Genomic DNA, 20,331 nt, shown 5'->3' with positions numbered 1-20,331 from the left:
CTGGCCCTGGTTCATCCTCGAATTAAATTCCAAACTATATTCCTAGCATCAGATCCCTCAAGTTGCTCTCTCAATCCCACAAGTATGCCCCAACCTAGCTGCAAGTAAGATCTCCAGACTTCTTACAGACCAGCCACCACTGGGCTCTCACAACTCCTTCAGGTTTGACTGATTACTAGTGCCACTCAAAGAACTCAAGGAAATACTAACACTTTTCACTTTATCATAAAGGATACAAGTAAGCAGCCACATGGAATGAGACCTGGAGGGGTTCCAAGCTCTGTAGCTTCTGTCCTTGTGCAGATATGCTATGCTTCTAGAATGTGGATGAGTTTATGTTCACCATTCTGCAAGCTTCCTTACATGGCATTTTAGGTCATGACCCCTAACCTTTCAGGAACTTATGGAGATGTTATTGCATAGGCTTGACTAGTGTATGGATAGCTTGTGAAAATATGATCCCACAAAAAAGATATGACCCTGGGTAACTGAAAAATTGGAAAGTGAAACTGTGAATAAGTAGGATGACTGAATCTTATGAAATAAGGTTATTCATATGTTAAGCTTAGTATGGTAGCACATTTATGATGGACAATGTGGAGGAGTACAGAGAGAGCAACAGGGGGCTTTGATACTTTGGGCAGAAAAAAAAAGAGGTGGGGGGAGGAGGGCTGGAGAGAAGACTCCGTGGCTATGAGTTGTACTGCTCTCCTAGCTCTGAGCTCAGTTCCCAGTTCACAATTGCTTGTAAGTCCAGCTCCAAGGGATGACACCTTTTGGCCTCTGTGGGTACCTGTATTCATGTGCACATACCCACACATAGAAATGAATAGATAGTAAAATAAAATAAACAAAGGGAGAGGAATAGTTATTTCACTTAGAAGTTGGAGGCTGGAGATGGCTCAGCAATGAAGGGTACTTGTTGCTCTTGCAGAGGATGCAGGCTTGGTTCTCAGACCCATCAGGTCTCACAACTGCTGGTAACTCCAGTTCCAGGGAGTTTGGGGCCCTCCTTTTGGCTTCCACTAGCACCAGCCATTCATCTGGTGCATATGCAGGTCAACACTCACACACATAAACAGCAACAACAAAAATCTTAAAATTAAAAACCACTCCAAGGTGGCTCATATCTGCAAACCCATCAGTGGAGAGGATGAGGATCAGTGGGATCCAGGCTAGTCTGCATTACAGAATGAGATGTTTTCTCAAAAAACAAAACAACGTGCAAGAAGTAGAATTGTTTACATACTTGGTGAGTGTTGAGGAAAAGGATACAATGATGATTCCCTAGTTTCCAGAAGTCATTTACAACACAGAAGAAACCAAGGATGAGAGTATTAGGATTCCATGATCATGTTATGGAGGAATCTGTCACACTTCACTAAGTGGGAAGTAGAATATTTCTATGTAGTTAGATCACTGAATAAAATCTGAGAATAGAAAATTTACCAGCTGTATAAATATGTTGTATATAAGAGTTAATGAGCTTGTCAAGTAGAAAACTAGACAAGAGAGAAAGTAGGGGGTCTCAGGATTCAATGTTCTTTTAAGTTAGAGTTTGAGTAAAAGAGAAAGGAGGATCTATGGCGATTGGGATGACAAGTGTAAAGTATAAAGAAGTATAAAGGGAGAGTGCTGACCCCGTAGCCCAGGGAAGAAAATGTTTCTAGCATAAAACATTTGTAGTTAGCTTGGAAATGCTACTGGAAATAAGGATCAAAAAGGAGATCCATTTGATTTTGTTTTCTCCTTGCCTGGTATCATGTTTTCTTTGCTTGGAATGTTTACATCTCTTAACTAGTTAATTCCTAACGATCCTCAGTGATACAGATGAAACATTTGCTCTGGTTTCCCCATCACAATATTCTACCTCTAAGACAATTCCCTTTAAACCACTCAGTATAGTCACAATTTTTTTATTTTTATTTTTTTTTACTTGGCTGCTGCCCTATTAGAATGTTCTTAGGAGTCACTGTCTTTGCTCTCACCTACTACCTCTATCACACTCAACCCCAGCATATTGCAATTTTTCAACAAATGCTTGCCAAGCCAATACATAAAGGTGCCACATGGAGGATTGGAAATGATCAATAAATTGCAAAAGCAGCAAGGCACTGTGAGGTATGGTAGACAACTTGGATCTAGGGAATAGACTTATCTGAAGAAGCAATGAAAATTGGCAAAACCCATTAAACATTCACTTGGGCGAGCCTACTGGAATGCTTCTATGATTTCATCATTGAAAAGAAACTGAGGTAGAAAGGTATGGAGTTTGAGGCCAGCCAGAGCTACACAGAAGGACCTCTTGTGAAAAAACAAACAAACAAACAAACAAAAAACAGGGTAGTGGTGGCACATGCCTTTAATCCCAGCACACTGGTAGGCTGATATCTGTGAGTTTGAGGTCAGCCTGGTCTACAGGGAGAGTTTCCGGACAGCCATTTGTCTCAAAAAACAAAAACAAAAAAGACTTAAATTCCAGCCTGGAAAAGAAAAGTTTCTATTTTAATCTTTACTCCTTTTACATTTTTTTGTTCATTTTTCCTTTTGATCTTCCTTGTATCCACACTTCCCTCTTCCAAACTAGCCCCTCTCAAATTTTATTTAGTGCAGGGGTGGGAAAATGGAATGAGACTTTGAGAAGTTAGTGGGAGATGTAAATATTGTATCTAGGGTGGAAAGCACTTTGTCAAGCGAGTGTTCCAAAAAATGCTTCCAAGCAAGTACATAGCTGAAAATATGATTATAGGAAAGCTGGGTCACAGAACTCTTCATCTTAGTTTAAATTTCAGTTCCATTTGCCTCTGTGTCCATTACTTGTTTTAGAATGTATTATATGAGATGATAGCACTACCTACATCAAAGGGTTGTTCTCTGGACCAGACAATCCATTTTGTAAACCAAGGGCCAGTGGAGGCATAAGGTACATGCTCAATTTACGTTAGCATTCTTTTTATCCAAAATGAAGTCTAGCCCCATCAGTAAATCCCTGTCATATGAATGTATTAGTAATCAGTACCTCACTCACAGGATTACTTAAGAGAAGCAGAAAAGGATGCTCGGGCACTAACATTTTGGACATTGCAAAGACCTCCTTGCCTAGGATAAAACTGTCACAGCCCAACGCCTCGTAGCGGTAGCTGGTTATACTTTCAGAGAAGTCAAAAGAAAAAAGAAAAGAAAAAAAAGGTGAAGAAAATGCTTCTAAAAAACGTATTTTGAGGAAAGATCTGTTTCATCCACGAGGGTCGCTGCCGACAACAGTCAGAATCACTCAGCTAGGGAACTGACCCTGGCCCCAGGTCGCAAGTCCTTTCTGGCCCCGGAATGACAGGATTCTGAGGTGTCTTACTATGGACAGAATCTGAGCCCTGCAACCAGAATGAATGATCACACCTACCGCAGCCGGGAGACACCCACAGAACGCCGAGCCAGGCGGCCCACGAGCCTGCCACTGCCCATTGGTCGCCCAGAGCACCAAGTCCCGCCCCCACATTTGAAAGGATTTTTCCGGAACCGCTGGCAAAAGTCCGCCGCGCGCTAGCCTAGCTCCAAGGTCTCTCCGGAAGCCACGCCCACTCCCAGGGTTCATTGCGGCCGGGCCGCCATTGTTTGAATTTGAAAACCGGGTGGTTTTGGAGCTGCTTCCCCGTGCCAGGGACGTGCCATGCTGCAGGTGAGGAGCTGACGCTTGCGAGGGTGGCTGCTTGCACAGAGCTCCTGAGGCTGCGGCACCGCGGCGGTGTCAGCGTTCACGGGGCTCGTGATGACCGTGGTCTGCGAGCGGGGCTGCTGGAGGTGGGGGTCTGAGCCGCAGCTTCTCGGTAGTTCAGACCCGCAAGACCTTAATCTCTCTGGGCCTTGGTTTCTTGGTCTGTTAAAGGAGATGCAAGTTAGATGTAAAGACATTAATGTATATGTATGTAAATATATGCATTATTTTTTTTTCTTTTTGGTTGTTCGAGACAGGGTTGTTCTCTGTGGCTTTGGAGGCTGTCCTGGAACTCTCTGTGTAAACCAGTCTGGCCTCGAACTCACAGATGCCTGCCTCTGCCTCCCCAGTGCTGGGATTAGAGGTGTGCGCCACCACCGCCCCGGCGACACTAATGTTTTTATAGGACAGATAAAAGACTTTTGCCACATCTGGCTGCCTGAATTCCGGAGGTGAGCAGTTTCGGCACGTGACAAGGTCTCATTCTGGGCAGAGGCCACTTTGTGGCTAGAAAATAAGCTTATTTGGGTTTCATGTGTATATAAAGAAAATAGGAGTGGAACAGTTTTAGTTGGGCACTTCTGTTGGAATGTATTTTGAGCCCGCCGTAGAGTAAACAAATGTAGATGGATGCCTGTTTCCTTACATTGGGAATCTCCGTGTAGATGTTCTGCATTGCTGTTTCTTTGGAAAAACAAAGGCAAGAGGTGTCCTTTTCCTCTCTGATATTTTGCATCTCGTAGGTTTTTTTTTTTTTTTTTTTTTTTTTTGCTGGTTGTTTTCTGAGACAGATTTCACTGTGTAGCTGTGGCTGCCCTGGAACTCGCTCTGTAGACCACCCCCCTGGTGCCTCCGCTTCTTGAGTGTTGATGAAAAGCACCAGGCACCACTGCCTGCACATTTGATTGATTCTTAAACATATCATCGTCATCATCATCATCATCTTCTTTTCCGGTCAGCTTTACCCTGTAGTGATTATATTCAATTTAATGTTATATACGTTATTTCACCAAGTACTGAAAGTAACACAAGATCTTGATTCACCCCATGGTCTCTTTGATTTTATTGGATCATATGAATAGTAGTAGGTAGTGTTCAATATTAGTATACTTAAAATCTGTAAATATAATAGATTGTTGTACTGTAAATGAAGCAGTCTAATATTTTCGTCGAATTCCTTTTTTTTTGGTGGGGGAAGTAGTAGGTTGAACTGTCTACTTTTTATATTAATTAATCAGTTAATTTGAGACAGGGCCTCACTTTATGAATCAGGCTGGCTTCAAACTCAGATCCACGTGCTTTTTTCTTGGAGGGGATGGGGGGCTGGGCTTATCATGTCCAACCTATTTTTATTTATTTTTTGTTCTTTGAGAAGAGATCTTTGGCGTAGCCTAGACTGGCCTTGGATCCCCTATGTAGCTAAGATGACCTGGAACTTCTGGTTTTCCTGCCCCACCTCTAGGGCTGTGATTCTAGGCCTATGTCACCACACCCTGTTTATGCTTGGGATAAAACCTGGGTCTTGTGCTAGCTAGCAAGTGTACTGCGTGAACCACACCTAAGTTCCAATTGTGTGGCAGTTGTCTAAAGAGGTTACTGCTCTTCTTGCAGAATGGAATCTCATTTGAATCAAGATGGATTGCCTAGACCATCTTATGTTTTTAGTGCTGACCCAATTGCAAGGCCTTCGGGAATAAATTTTGATGGCATTAAGCTTGATCTCTCTCGAAAGTTTTCCTTAGTTGCTGAAAACCCTTCGGTAAGTACAAGAAAAACACTATGTTGGTTATTGTGCTCCCGGGCAAATGTGTTCATGTCACAGTTTCCGTAAACTTCCTTGATTTAAAGCAGACTTGTATCCTGGCTTTTCAGTGGAACCTGTGGCAAAAGAAATACATAATAGTTCATTTTTAAACAGACAGTCAAAACAACTTAGCATGTGTGTCTTAACCTGGTAGCATCTGAAATTTTTTTTTTTAATTTTCAGGTTTTATTCTTTGGTAGTTACACTAACTGGTGGAATATTCATGTAGCCTGCTTAATTGTGGTCTTTACTGTATTGTGCTGTTCTGGAACTGAACCTGCAATATCTCTATTGTCGGGGTACACTGTGTAGTGTGGGTTGGTTGAAGAAAGAAGGCACTCCAAGATAAGGCTTATGTGGAGCAGGTTGGTCCAGCCTCTCTGATGGACTGAACCCTGAACAGCCTTACAAAGGCATATTTATTGTTATACAAAGTATTTCCTCATAGTAAGGTCCCTAATCTAATTTACATGCCTCGGTGACTCTAGTGCTTTATTATGTTTGAAGTACACAATAATACAAGGTGCGCCTGAGGCTCTTGTGCCAAAGTCATGGGATGGCTGCAATGCCCCTTCAGCAAAACAGTTCTACAAATCACGGAGAACAATCACATTATGCGAATTATTATTTTTACCTTTCTGGCTCTTTTTATTTAAAACCAGTTCGTATTAATTCATTTCCAAATAGTTTAAAGAAGCCACTCAAATATCCCAAACTCTAGTCTCTGTGAACTTTATACAGTTGGAATAAAGTTGATTTTCTTTGTTTTGAGGCAGGGTCTCTCTTGTAGCTTTCCCTCACCCCACCCTCTAGTCTCTGCAACTCTGGAGTCCTGGGATTACAGGCATGCACTACAGCCCTGGCCTTATTTTGTTGTTTTGAGATGGTATGTCACTTAGCCTAGGCTGGTCTGGAACTTGTATGTGGCTGAGAATTTTTTTTTTTTTTAAATGAGACAGGGTTTCTCTGTATTGTTTTGGAGGCTATCGGTCCAGCCCAGCCGGCCTCGAACTCACAGAGATCCGCCTGCCTCTGCCTCCCGAGTGCTGGGATTAAAGGCATGTGCCACCACCGCCCGGCCTGTGGCTGAGAATTATCTTGACTTCCTGAAAGTTTTTTCTACTAAAATTACAGACTTGAGTTTGTAATTCCCCTTCCTTTCCCCTGCTTATATAGATAAAAACTTCCCTTATATGTTTTTAAAAAGATCTGAAATGTCTTGATAAAAGCCATGGCTTATATATACTAGGCAATCACTCTATCACTAAACTATATTATATCCCTTAGGTCTTTTAAGTTGTCCAGACAGGCCTCCTGCATTGATCTTCCTGCTTTAGCCTTCAGAGTAGCTGGGATTATAGGTGTGTAACACCATATCTAGACCACCAGGATTTTTTTCTTAAAATTTATTTCATGATATATGGGTGTTTTTCAGAATGTATATATGTATGTGCACTGTTTATCTGATGCCCTAGGAGGTCATATGGCATCATATTAAGGAACTAGAGTTACAGATGGTAGTGAGCTGCCTGATGTGGCTGCTGGAAACTGATCTCAGGTCTTCTGCAAGAGCATTACACACTCATAACCCCTGAGTATTGAGGAGATAGAGGACCAACACTTGTGTGGTGGTCTTTTATTTATGGTTTATTAAAACTTGCCTGAGCATTCAGAAAGCAAAGCCAGTCTCAAGCTATAGAGATCAGGCAGTAGTGATATACACCTTTAATCCCAGTAGCCATAGAGCTAGGCAGTGGTGGCACACACCTTTAATCCCAGGACTCAGGATTAAGAGGCAAACAGATCTCTGTTAGTTGAAGCTCACACTGACTGCATGAAATTGATCCAGTCCTAAAAGAAACAGCTCACATACAAGTGATCCCAGCACTTGGGATCACACGCCTTTAATCCCAGCACTGGGGAGGTGGAGACAGGAGTGATATGGCTGTGTGGAGAAAGGAATAGAAGGAGGAGGAGGAGGAGGGGAGGAGGAGGAGGGGGAGGAGGAGGAGGAGGAGGAGGAGGAGGAGGAGGAGGAGAAGAAGAAGACAGGAATTCAGAGCTTTTGCCTCTGAGGATTTTTGGAGACAGGATTGCCATTTCTGCTAAGTAGAGGTAAGATCTATTGGCTCGGCTGCTTTGCTTTTTTGATCTTCAGCTTGAAGCTTGAATCACAATATCAGTTTCTGAGACTTTATTACTTGTGCAACAGCCTTGGTTTGGTTGTAGAAACATTAAGAAACAAAACCAATACTGGTTAGTGTCTGAATAAAAATTTTGCAGACTATTATATAAATAATCAACTATATGAAGACAGTAAATCTCTGAAAAGGTATATTCTGTTTTTTTTTTTTTTAGGCAGACAGTTTGGAATCTAAAAACTACCTCCAAGTTTGTCTTCGAATAAGACCATTCACACAGTCAGAAAAAGAGCATGAGGCTGAGGTTTGTGTTGAATTTAATTAGATTTTAATGTTTTGCTTTTATTCAATAAATGCCACTCTTTTTATTGTGAACCTGTTTTCTAGGGTTGTGTACAAGTTCTGGATTCGCAGAGTGTTTTGTTGAAAGATCCCCAAAGCATCCTTGGCCAGCTAAGTGAGAAGAACTCTGGACAAATGGCACAGAAATTCAGTTTTTCTAAGGTAAGTAAGTACCCTGGATTTGTGTGTGTGTGTGTGGGTGGTGTTGAGGGAGCTGTGTAGTGGATTGAGTGAGGGGCTTGCACATGTAAAGCATATACTTTCCCCCTGAAGTATATATACCCCAGGTCCCTCTTCTTGCTCTGTTTCTGTTTCTTTTTTTTAATACACAACACTTGACTTGGGCTAAATTGTTGTGTAATTGTGTACAGTGAAGTGCTTGCTTTGCTCAGTCTATGGTGCTGGTGCTGGTGTTATTATATATATATATATATATATATATGTATGTATACACACATATGCACACATATAAGTATGTGTATGTATTTGTATGTATGTGTAACACAGAAAACAAAAGATGTAGAGACAGATATTGGGGTTTAAGCTTCAAACTGAACACCAGAGAAGCAAAGCAGCTAAGCCAGTAGGTCTTACCTCTACCAATCTGAAATGGTAATCCTGTTTCCATGAATCCTCAGAGGCAAAAGCACTGAGTTCCTGTCTCCTCCTTATATTCCTTTCTCTGCCCAGCCATATCACTCCTGCCTTTACCTCCCTAGTGTTGGGATTAAAGCATGTGATCCCAGGTGCTGGGATCAAAGGCATGCACTCTGTTACTCTTTACTCTTATGTAGGCCAGGGTGGCCCTGAACTCAGAGATTCATCTGCCTGTCTCCTGAGTCCTGGGATTAAAGGTGTATATTACCACTACCTGATCTCTATAGCTTGTGACTAATTGTGCATCCTGAACCCTCAGGCAAGCATTATTGAATCATAAATAATATTATCAACACACACACACATACAGACACACACACACAGACACACACACACAGACACACACACATACACACACACACGTGCGTGCACATATGTTTTTTTCCCTGAAACTGAGGTCTGTAAATTTATAATTTGAAGTAAGTCACTGTATTGACCTTTTTTATTCTAATTAAAAATATTTTCTAAAACTCATGAGATACTGATTGGCTGGGTGTGTGAGATTTCTAGAGTTATTTTCTTAGTTAAATTGTATTTACTTGTGTGTGCCTGCTATGGTATGCACGTGGAGGACCTTGCAGGAGTCTTCATTCTCCTTCTTCCATGGTTGCTAGGGCTGCTGGCAGTCACCTCTACCCATCGAGTCATCTTGCCAGCCTTGAAGTGTCTATCCTAAAAATTTGTAAATCCTGTCAGTGTACTTTTGGTGGTAGAAATGATACCTGTTTTGAATAAATATTTCAAAATAAATGTTTAATAATTTTGGAACATGAATTTTCTTAAAAATCATATCTTAAAATGCTCTCTTAGGTTTTTGGACCTGAAACTTCACAGAAAGACTTCTTTCTGGGTTGCATTATGCAGCCAGTAAAAGACCTCTTGAAAGGACACAGTCGGCTGATCTTTACATACGGGCTGACCAATTCTGGAAAAACATATACATTTCAAGGTAAATATGGTTTATTATGACTAGAAAATAAAAAAGAACCATTAGTATGCATGCATTATTTTCATAATTGCATGTAGTTGTATTTCCATCATCTATTCCATATCCATAGTTCCTTCTCAAATTCATAACCTCATTTTCTTTTTTATTCTATGTGTGTGTGTGTATGTGAATACATATATAAACAACCTGCTGAGTTTGTTAACTTGCATATATGTATGTTTTTAAGGCTTTTAAAAAATTAACATTAAAAAGTATTGGAGCTGGAGATATTGGTGTAGTCCCTTAGTACTAGCATGTAGGAAGCCTCTGAGGCAGGCTGCTCTTTGAGTTCTAGGGCAGCCTGGTTTACGTATTGAATTCCATTCTAGCCAGAGCTACTTAATGAGACCTTATCTCAGAAAACAAAAACAAAGTCGAAGTTTTGGTTTCACTATGCCATGTTCATACGTATATGTCATTATAATTGGTTCTTTTCATTTCCCCCTGTTTCATTCCCCCACTCTTCCATGCTTTCCTCTTCTAGTCCCCTTCTTCCTCTTAAATAACATACACGTATTGTACGCACATATGTGTGTGTGTGTGTATATTTCATAGCTTGCTCTTTTTGCCTTGTCTTCCCTTAATATTGCTTCTTCCCCTCTCATAGTTCCCTTCCTACTTCAGTGATATTCTCTCTCAATTTAAATCTAGATTCTGTATATGAGAGGAAATATACACACTTGGTTGATGTATTTGACTCATTTCCCAGAACACACTGATATCCAGGTCTTTCATGTTGTTGCTGGGCAAGCACTTTACTACGTCTCCAAGCTGTATTAAATTCTTTTCTTGTCCTAACTTTCCTCCTTAATTTGGTCACACAGAGACAACTCCTAGCTATTCCTCTTACCTGGATATCCCCTCAATTTTTTTAAGTGTCATATATTGCTGATATTTAATTTATGATAGAAAGGAAAATATTAAGAATTAAGATATGCTTTAGACATTAGGCATGGAATAAATAAAAAGCATTTCATTTTGTAATTATGGATGGCAGGAAATTATAATATTTGGGCTACATCTGAATGTAAAATTTCAGGCTATTGAATCAGAATATGTTGATAATGCAGTAAAGACTGAAATGATAGAAAACTGAATAATACTTTGATTTCTTGCATTTTCTTTTTTTTATTGTAGCTTATTGGTAGTATAAATAAATGGATAATTGTTAATCCAAAAATATTGCCTTTTTCCTATCCTTTTATAGGCACAGAAGAAAATATTGGCATTTTGCCTAGAACACTGAATGTATTGTTTGGTAGTCTTCAGGAAAGACTATATACGAAGATGAACTTCAAGCCACATAGATGTAGAGAGTTCTTACGGTTATCACCTGAGCAAGAGAGAGAGGAAAGTGCTGGCAAAAGCGCGTTGCTGCGGCAAATTAAAGAGGTGTGTTAGTCTTTTAGTACATAAATTATCAAAATCAAAGAAAGTTTTGTAAACTTTCAGAATAATTGTAGTCTGTATCATAATCTGCTTTTGGTCATGGTGCTTTTTTATTTTTGAAAAATATGCAAGGCGGCAAATGGCAATACTAAATAGAAATGTAAATGATACTGATTTCTTGTTATAGAATTAGTATACTTTTAAAATATTTATGAACTATTTGAAAATATAAAAACTTATAAAGAAAAGCATGTAGGAAACAAAAAATGAATATTTGGACAGTTCCTTTTCTTGAGAGGCTTCTTGTTTAGCTCAGCTGATCTCAGCCTTCCAATCTTCTTGCCTTTGCTTCCTGAGTGACAGACTTCCTGGGTGCACCACACATCTGTCTTATGTAGAAAGCTTTCTGTCTCTGAATGGACACGCACCCTCATGTGCAGATTTCACATTTGATTTTTCTGATACTGGGCAGACCAGGGCCTCATGTGTGCTAGATAAACACTTTTAACATTGAGCTACCTTCTTGCCCCTGTTTGTTATATGTAGAATACAATTTTTTTTCTTTTAAACAGTAGTGAAATTATACTTCTTCTTTTTTAAGTTAGAAACAAGCTTGCTTCACATGTCAATCCCAGCTCCCTCTTCCTCCCCTTCTCCTCTGTCCTCCCCACCAGGCCCCTCAGTCCCTCACCCAATCTCCACTCCGATCCCCAGGGAGGGTGAGGCTCTCCATGGAGGATCTCCAGAGTCTGTCATTTCATCCAGGGCAGGGCGTAGGTACTTCCCCAAGAGTCCAGGCAGAGAGAGTAAAATAACCTAAGTTCTCACTAGATATCAAAATACCAAGTAATCCAATTAAAAAATGGGGTATACATCTAAACAGAACTCTTAGCAGAAGAATCTCAAATGGCTGAAATAGATTTAAAGAATAGTTCAGCATCCTTAGTCATCAGGGAAGTGCAAATCAAAACAACTCTGAGATACCATCTTACATCTATCAGAATGGCTAAGATCAAAAATACTAAGGATAGTTTATGATGGAGAAGATGAGGAATAAGGGGAATAATCCTCCATTGCTGGTGGGAGTACAAACTTGCCCAGCTGCTTTGGAAATCAAAATGGTGGTTTCTCAGAAAAATGGTAATCAATCTACCTCAGCACCCAGCTATGCTGCCAGGCAGTAGTGGCAACACATGCCTTTAATCCCAGTGCTTGGGAGGCAGAGGCAGGTGGATCTCTGAGTTTGAGGTCAGACTAGTCTACAGAGAGAGTGCGAGGACAGGCTCCACAGCTACACAGAGAAACCCTGTCTCAAAAAACAAAACAAAACAAAACAAAAAAGCACCCAGCTAAAAACAAAAAACCACCCAGCTAAAAACAAAAAACCACCCAGCTATACCAATCTTGGGCATAAACCCAAAGGATCTTCAATCAAACCACAAGGACACTTGTTCAACTATGTTCAGAGCAGCATTATTTATAATAGCCAAAACCTGCAAACAACCCAGATACCCCTTACTATAAGTAGTGCTTCAGCAAGGGGATGTTGTATTTCAAGTATATTTTCTATTACTTTCTCCAAACTGAGTTTAACCATGAGCACTTCCTTTTCCTTCTGTGGAAACAGTTTCACTATGTAGTCTTGGCTTGTCCTTGACTTTTAGTCATCCTGCCTTTGTTCCCTGGTGCTGGGGTTACAAGCGTGTGCCCCAACACTTGATCCTAAGAACTATTTACTAGCCTGCATGTAGTCACCTGATCAATGGCCTCAGCTTTGCCTTAGTTTATAATAATAGTGAATAATGATAACAATAAGTAATTCACATTTGGTTGGCTGAGGTTGGAGGGTTGTATGTTTCAAGTCAGCCATAGCAAAACTCTGTCTTGAAAAAAGAAAAAAAATGAAAGAGATGGGACTTGAGATATGGCTCAGCAGTTAAGAAAGATTGATTTTGCATAGTAATCCTAGTTCCAGGAAATTTTCTGTTACTGTATTCTGTAAGCTGTCATCCGTTAATGTGTTCAGTGAACAAACCCATGTATATACATTCGTACATAATTTAAAAAAAAATTAAAGATTAAGAGGGAAGGAAGGTAGGTTGGCCAGTGGGTACAAAGTATGGCCTCACAAAGTAAAATGATATTTTAGCAAATTATGGAGATCTGTGGGTAATTGAATAAGTAATTCATAAAAAAAATCATTGGTTAATTCCTTAATGAGTTACCCTCTTAAAGGATTACTAATCTATGAAAATCTAAACATGAGGTGTTCATTTTATGCTTTTATTGTGGAATGTTTATAGAAGGCAGTTTGGGGCTACCGTATTGACACTGGAAGCCTTCAAACTTACCTTGTTGTCTACCAGTTCATTTCTTTGTTAGATATTTTATAAAAATAATTAGAATGAAATACATAAAGATGTTCTTTGTACTATTATATTTTACAGGTAAAATTTTGTAAATGCCCATCTGAATACTAATAAAGGAATAATTAAGTCATTTTATATCTGTTATGTTAAGCATTCATCACATTTGTACAAGTAATCTTTATATGTAGAAGCAGCTTACAATATTAATTAAATGTATAGAAAATAATTAAGTGGGCATATTTATACATATTTGCAGTTATTTCTGGTTGGCAGATATTGAAATCAGATATTCTTATTTGATACTTGCCAAATTTCTTATAATGAGATTCATTTAGCTAGGAAATAAGCTATTAGCAGGAATCACTGAATTAAGTGGTTTAGTTGAATAGGTAATTAATATCTTACCTATTTTTAAATGTTTTTAAACTTTATTCTTTTTCTCTTGTAGGTTACTTTACATAATGACAGTTATGACATTCTTTGTGGTAAGGATTCTTTTCTCACATGTTAATTTGCTCATCATGAAATATATTTGACAGGTTTTAATTTCAAAATCCCCCTCCAATGTTAATTTTTGATGATGTAGTTCCTACATAGTGTTACAAAACTATATGAACTGAGTAGCTGTAAAGTTTCATCTGGGTTCAGAATCACACATGTATTTTCTCTAACTCTAATATTGAAATGGAGAATTGTTCTTATTTTCTTTTGTATTAATTTGTATTTGATTCCTTCTTCAAAGAGAAGATTAAAAGAAACTAAGCTTTGAGTGCCACAAATAGTTGTTCCTTGGCTCCCTAAAATGTTTTAATGTAGATGGTAAAGAGATTAAGTAATCTAAGAGTCATGGTCTATATTTCTGATTTCATTTTTTTAGTCAAGGTCTAATTTGCATAGTAATCTTTTTGTTGTTGTTGTTGTTGCTATAGGAAGTTTAACAAACTCTATGACTATCCCGGAATTTGAAGAATCCATGGATTGTGACCAGTCTAGCCTGAATGTGGATAATATAAAATATTCTGTGTGGGTTTCTTTCTTTGAGATTTATAATGAAAGTATTTACGATTTGTTTGTTCCTGTGTCATCTAAGTTCCAAAAGAGAAAGATGCTACGCCTTTCCCAAGATGTAAAGGGCTATTCTTTCATAAAAGGTAAATCAGAGGGCATTGTTTTAATTTTATTGTGCTAAAGCTTACTTCTAGGATTTGTGACAGCTATAGTCATCAAAACGGAAGTTTTTTTTTTTTAATTAGTATGTTTATTCATTTTTAATATCAAGAAAAATGAGATTGTGCTTTGGAAATATTTTTATTATGTTTATTATAATTGAGTAGAAGGGGATCTGGATACTTTATGTGCTTGAATGTTAATTATATTCTTGGTAATAAAATTCAGGGTGTTCCAATATTTATTACTTTACTTCTTTTTAGAGCTGTAAAATGTTACTAGTCTTCCATCTGAGCTTGTGTAACTTAAATACTGAATGTCTTTATATTCTCAACTTTACATGTCTTGTGGAGTAAGGAGTAGCTTAGTTGGCTCTCTAGGATGTGTGACCAACATACTTTGCAAATACTTTGCAAAGATTATGCTGTAGCACAAATGCTACATTTTTATAAACTAGCACATTTCTTCTTTATTTGTTGAAGATCTGCAGTGGATCCAAGTATCTGATTCTAAAGAAGCATACAGACTTTTAAAGCTAGGAGTGAAGCATCAGAGTGTTTCCTTTACAAAACTGAACAATGCTTCTAGTAGAAGGTATGTACTCTCGGGTACAATCCAGAGACCACCTCAGTATTGTGTGCAAATGTACGTAGCTAATTTTAGATGGATGTAGCCAAAGATTCTCTGAGATGTACTGTGAATTTGTAGGCATGATGATAGCCTTTTGTAGATTAAAAAAAAGTACTAGGCAGTTATTTGTCTGGACATTAGGTTTCCTAATTTGCAGGATGTTTTTGAGGCATTTTTACTCTTTCTTTATATCCTGGATTATTTTCCCAGTTGCTTAAAGTGATAGTCTTTTCACTGTATCTTAGCCTGATAAATATACTATTTGAAAAATAGTCATACTCTCAGAGGGTTAAGGAAGAATGTTTATGAAATGTGGGATTAGGGGCTAGGAGACAGAATAAGCATGGGGATGGAAGAAAGCCCTGTCTACAGGAGATGGGCATGGGGTGGTAGTGTGATCTCCAGCAGCCTATGTATAGGCAGGTTTATGTTTTGTTTTTATATTTTCAAAGAATGTATCTGTATACCATAGTGTTCTCACTAATAGTATGATCTCTGCAAGAAAATTCTTGTTTCCCTCCATAGTCCTGTAGATTGACCCTAGGGACTCAAGTATGCTAGACAGGCACTCTGCTATTGACCTACATCCATCTCCAGCCATCTTTTTACTTAAAAAAAAATCTTTTAAATTCTATTTATTTATTTATTGCATACTAGTCCCCTTTGCCTCCCCTCCCCTTCTTCTACTCCCCGCTACCCTCCCTCCCCCTTCCCCCCCTTTTGCCCCTCAGAGGGTAAGGCCTCCCATGGGGAGTCAACAAAGTCTGTCCCATCACCATGTTTAGGCAAGACCAAGGCCTCCCCCCCACCCTCTGTCTAGGCTGAACAAGGTATTCCTCCATAGGAAATGGACTTCACAAAGCCAGTTCATATACTAGGGATAGATCCTGGTCCCACTGCCACTGGTCCCATAAACTGCCCCAAGTCACCCACTGTCATTCACATTCAGGGGTCTAGTTCAATCCTGTGCAGGTTCCCCAGCTGTCAGTTCGGAGTCAGTGAGCTCCCACTGGCTCAGGTCAGCTGTTTCTGTGGGTTTCCCCATCCTGGTCTTGACCCCTTTGCTCATATTATCGTTCTTCCCTCTCTATAACTGTACTTCAGGAGTTGGGCCCAGGAGTTAGTTGTGAATCTCTGCATCTGCTTCCATCGGTTACTGGATGACAATTAAGTTAGTCGTCAATCTGATTACAGGGGAAGGGCAGTTCCAGTCACCCTCTCCATTATTGCTTAAGAGTCTTATCTGGGGTCATCCTTGTGTATTCTTAGGAATTTCCCTAGTGCCAGAGTGCCAGGTTTCTCTATAATCCCATAACTGCTCCCTCTATCAAGATAATTTGTTCCTTGCTTTCCCTCTCTATCCTTCTCCCAACTCAACCACTCCATTCCCTTCCCTCATATTCGCCTCCCCACTCCCCTTCTTCCTCCCCTCTTCCCTCTCCCCTCCCCCTCCCTCTCATGCTCCTGATTTTTACTCAGGAGATCTTGTCTATTTCCTCTTCCTAGGCGGATCCATGTATGTCACCCGTAGGGTCTTCTTTGTTACCTGCCTTCTCTGGGGTTGTTGATTGTAGACTGATTGCCCTTTGCTTTTTGCCTAATATTCACTTATGAGTGAGTACAGTATTTGTTTTCTGGGTCTGGGTTACCTATCTCAGGATGGTTTTTTCTAATTCCATTCATTTGTCTGCAAATTTCAAGATGCCATTGTTTTTTTTTCTTACTGCTGAGTAGTACTCCATTGTGTAAATGTACTACATTTTCTTTATCTATTCTTTGGTTGAGGGGCATCTAGGTTACTTCCAGGTTCTGACATATACAGATAATGTTGCTGTGAACATAGTTGAGCAAATGTTCTTGTGGTAAGAGTGAGCATCCTTTGGTTGTATGTCCAAAAGTGGTAATGCTGGGTCTTGAGATACATTGATTCCAGTTTCCTGAGAAACTGCCATGCTGATTTCCAAAATGGCTGTACAAATTTGCACTCTCACCAGCAATGGAGGCATGTTCCGCTTATTCCACATCCTCTCCAGCATAAGCTGTCATCACTGTTTTTGATCTTAGCCATTCTGACAGGTGTAAGATGGAATCTCAGATTTCCCCGAGGCTAAGGAATGTTGAACACTTCCTTAAATGTCTTTTAGCCATTTGAGATTCTTCTGTTGAGAATTCTCTATTTAGATCTGTACCCCATTTTTTAAACTGGATTATTTGGTAGTTTGGTGTCTAGTTTCTTGAGTTCTTTGTATATTTTGGAGATCAGCCCCCTGTCAGATGTGGGAATGGTGAAGATATTTTCCCATTCTGTTGGTTGCTGTTTTGTCTTGTTGACTGTGTCCTTTGCCTTACAGAAGCTTCTCAGTTTCAGGAGGTGCTATTTATTAATTAGTGTCTGCTACTGGTGTTATATTTAGGAAGTGGTCTCCTGTGCCAGTGTTTACTTTTTATTTTTAAACAGGGTCTCACTTAGTAGTCTAGGCTGGCATTGAATTTTAGATCTTTTGTTTTCTCCTCACAAGTAGTTGCATATTGATTCTTTATTACACATGGTTTCATTAATAGAAATTGGAGTGCTAAGAGGGAAATTTTGAGGGATTTGGGATTTGACAAGTTATAAAGTGACGCTTGACAGTTGGGCATATGTAGGTGACAATGGAGTAGGAGTTGATATATCAGGCAGCTAGTTCCCTGGCAGAGGACAGATTAAACTGTGTAAAGAAGTCCATTTAGGTGCTTGTCTTCTGTAGAATGCATGCATTGAAATGGAGTGATAATACTTGATCTCTGTTTCTTCTTTTAGTCACAGCATATTCACTATTAGAATATTACAGATAGAAGACTCTGAAATGCCTCGTGTAACTCGAGTTAGTGAGTAAGTTGAAAGTTCTTTAAATTGTAGTTATTTTGAAACATTTTGAAAAATTTTACAGTAACCTTTCTTTGGTGGGGTTGATTTAGATTGTCTTTATGTGACCTTGCTGGTTCAGAACGAAGCATGAAGACACAAAGTGAAGGTGAAAGGTTAAGAGAGGCTGGGAACATCAACGCTTCTTTATTGACTCTGGGAAAGTGTATCAATGTTTTGAGGAACAGTGAAAAGTCAAAGTAAGTGTCATTAGTATAAATATCAAAATTGTTAAGCTTTTAACTTTGCTTTCTTAAGTCCTTTTTGGAAAACCGTTTCTTACACAGTGATTGTAGTGACTATTTTCCACAGCACATATATACTGACACTTTAGAAAGCACATCTGTGTGATTCTGATTTAGTGTCTCAAACTTCTTGGCTTGTGTGTTTTTGAGACATGGTCTCATGTAGCCCAGCCTAGCCTTGAATTCAGTGTGTACTGAGGATAGCCCTGAACATGGGGTCTTCCTGCTTCTACTTGCCAAGTGGGATTGCAGGTATGCACCATCCTGCTTCTCCTCATGCGGTGCTTTAGAGCAAACTTGGCCTTGTGTGTGTGCTAGGTAGCAACCACTGCCAGCAGAGCTATACCCTAGCCTTGTAACTAATTTATTCTTAAGCAATATATTGTGTGCATTTTTGACAGTCTACTGTATTCATTATCTTCTTAAGCTGATTAAATGAAAAACTAATTAGCCTTCACAACTTTAGTTAAGGAATTTTATGGTATGTGCCATAAAATTCCTATTATTCTGGGAATACAGTACAGTTAAATGTGACTTTTTAAACATTTTACCTAGTAGATTATTGTATTATTCTTAACAGTATTTCTTAAAACAGAGAAAGACTACTACAAGGGCAAGTAATTAAATAAATTTTATTAACAACTTGGCTGAAGTATGTGTTTCTTTATTACTGAGATTCATTTTTGGGGCCTGGCCCATGCTAGGCAAGAGCTCTAATACTGACCCATATTCCAAAGTCTACATGAAATTTATTTTAACTTGCAGTGTTTTCGAATTTTCCATAGGTTTCAACAGCATGTGCCTTTCCGGGAAAGTAAATTGACCCACTATTTCCAAAGTTTTTTCAATGGCAAAGGGAAAATATGTATGATCATCAATATTAGTCAGTGTTGTTCTGCTTATGATGAAACACTTAATGTATTGAAGTTCTCAACCATTGCACAAAAGGTAAATGTATTTGTATTGGTGCTAAATGTATGAACATCTCGTAGAACATTAGCCACTTTCCTTGAAAGAACAAGTGTTTGGTATTGTTTTGTTTGCTGTGATTTTTTTTTTTTTTTTTTTTGAGATAGGCTTTCTGTAGCCCAGCGTGGCCTTGCAGTTGTTGTAGCATCCCTACCTTTGCTTCTTCCTTTTTATTTTATGTTTTTATTTTTTTGGTTTTTCAAGACAGGTTTTTTTTTTGTTTGTTTGTTTTTTGTTTTGTTTTGTTTTGTTTTTTTGTAACAGCCTTGGCTGTCCTGGAACTACTCACTTTGTAGACCAGGCTGGCCTCAAACTCACAGAGATCTGCCTATGCCTCCAGAGTGCTGGCCTTTTTTTAGTGTGAAACTACAAGTATGTGCCACTGTGCCTGGGTAACGATTCTGTGAAATAAGTAATATTTGTGTCTGTTACTCTATGTCTAGGAAATATTTGAAAATAAAATTGTAGTTGTATAACTAACTAGAAAGATACAGAAAAAATTTAATGTTACTCTGAAAGAATTAAAATGACATTTAATACTAAGTATTAATCATAAGAATGAATTAAACATCATGGTCATTTTGAAATGAATTGTCACTCTGCTATTCATCTGGCTTATAAATAATGATCATCAGAAAGCATTTACTAGAGAATGCAGGAAGGCATGTTGACCTGTAGATTGCCTGTAGACTATTCTTCCCAGAAAGCTCATTTAGCAATGCCAATTCCTTTTTTTTTTTAATTTTGCTTAGAGAGAGGAGGTAGATCACTGGTTGCTTCTCCACTGCTTCTCTGATAATTCAGGTTCTTACCCTAATATCTGACTCCCAAGTTTTTTGCTGGTAAAGAATAATTAGATAAATGCTACAATGTGACTAATTGGGTAGGGTGAGATGGTGCCTCTAACTCCAGCCCTTGGGAGGCAGAGGCAGGTAGTCTCTGAGTTCCAGGCAGGGTAGTGCTACATAGTGAAAACCTGTCTGGAAAAATCCCTTCCAGTGAAAAAGTTTTAC

At 39.0% G+C, this 20,331-nt stretch overlaps 1 protein-coding gene across 3 annotated transcripts in view; it reads left to right on the top strand.

Moving 5' to 3' along the window:
* The first annotated feature begins 3,575 nt into the window (after window positions 1–3,575).
* Window positions 3,576–20,331, top strand: part of Kif20b (kinesin family member 20B) — a 61,384-nt gene continuing 44,628 nt past the window's right edge. For all 3 annotated transcript variants that reach the window (XM_021224939.2, XM_021224935.2, XM_021224926.2), the window contains exons 1-12: window positions 3,576–3,676; window positions 5,324–5,471; window positions 7,875–7,961; window positions 8,045–8,161; window positions 9,467–9,605; window positions 10,852–11,036; window positions 13,851–13,887; window positions 14,332–14,553; window positions 15,052–15,163; window positions 18,000–18,071; window positions 18,158–18,304; window positions 19,135–19,297. In XM_021224939.2, the coding sequence (XP_021080598.1) occupies window positions 5,325–5,471; window positions 7,875–7,961; window positions 8,045–8,161; window positions 9,467–9,605; window positions 10,852–11,036; window positions 13,851–13,887; window positions 14,332–14,553; window positions 15,052–15,163; window positions 18,000–18,071; window positions 18,158–18,304; window positions 19,135–19,297 (1,428 nt within the window). In that variant the 5' untranslated portion in view covers window positions 3,576–3,676; window position 5,324. The remainder of the gene's footprint in view (window positions 3,677–5,323; window positions 5,472–7,874; window positions 7,962–8,044; window positions 8,162–9,466; window positions 9,606–10,851; window positions 11,037–13,850; window positions 13,888–14,331; window positions 14,554–15,051; window positions 15,164–17,999; window positions 18,072–18,157; window positions 18,305–19,134; window positions 19,298–20,331) is intronic.

The sequence above is a fragment of the Mesocricetus auratus genome, unplaced genomic scaffold, assembly GCF_017639785.1.
Source record: "Mesocricetus auratus isolate SY011 unplaced genomic scaffold, BCM_Maur_2.0 Super-Scaffold_4256, whole genome shotgun sequence".
In the NCBI taxonomy this organism is placed as follows: Eukaryota; Metazoa; Chordata; class Mammalia; order Rodentia; family Cricetidae; genus Mesocricetus; species Mesocricetus auratus.
Note: the sequence above shows the minus strand (reverse complement) of the source record. Positions and strands in the feature narration are given on the sequence as shown.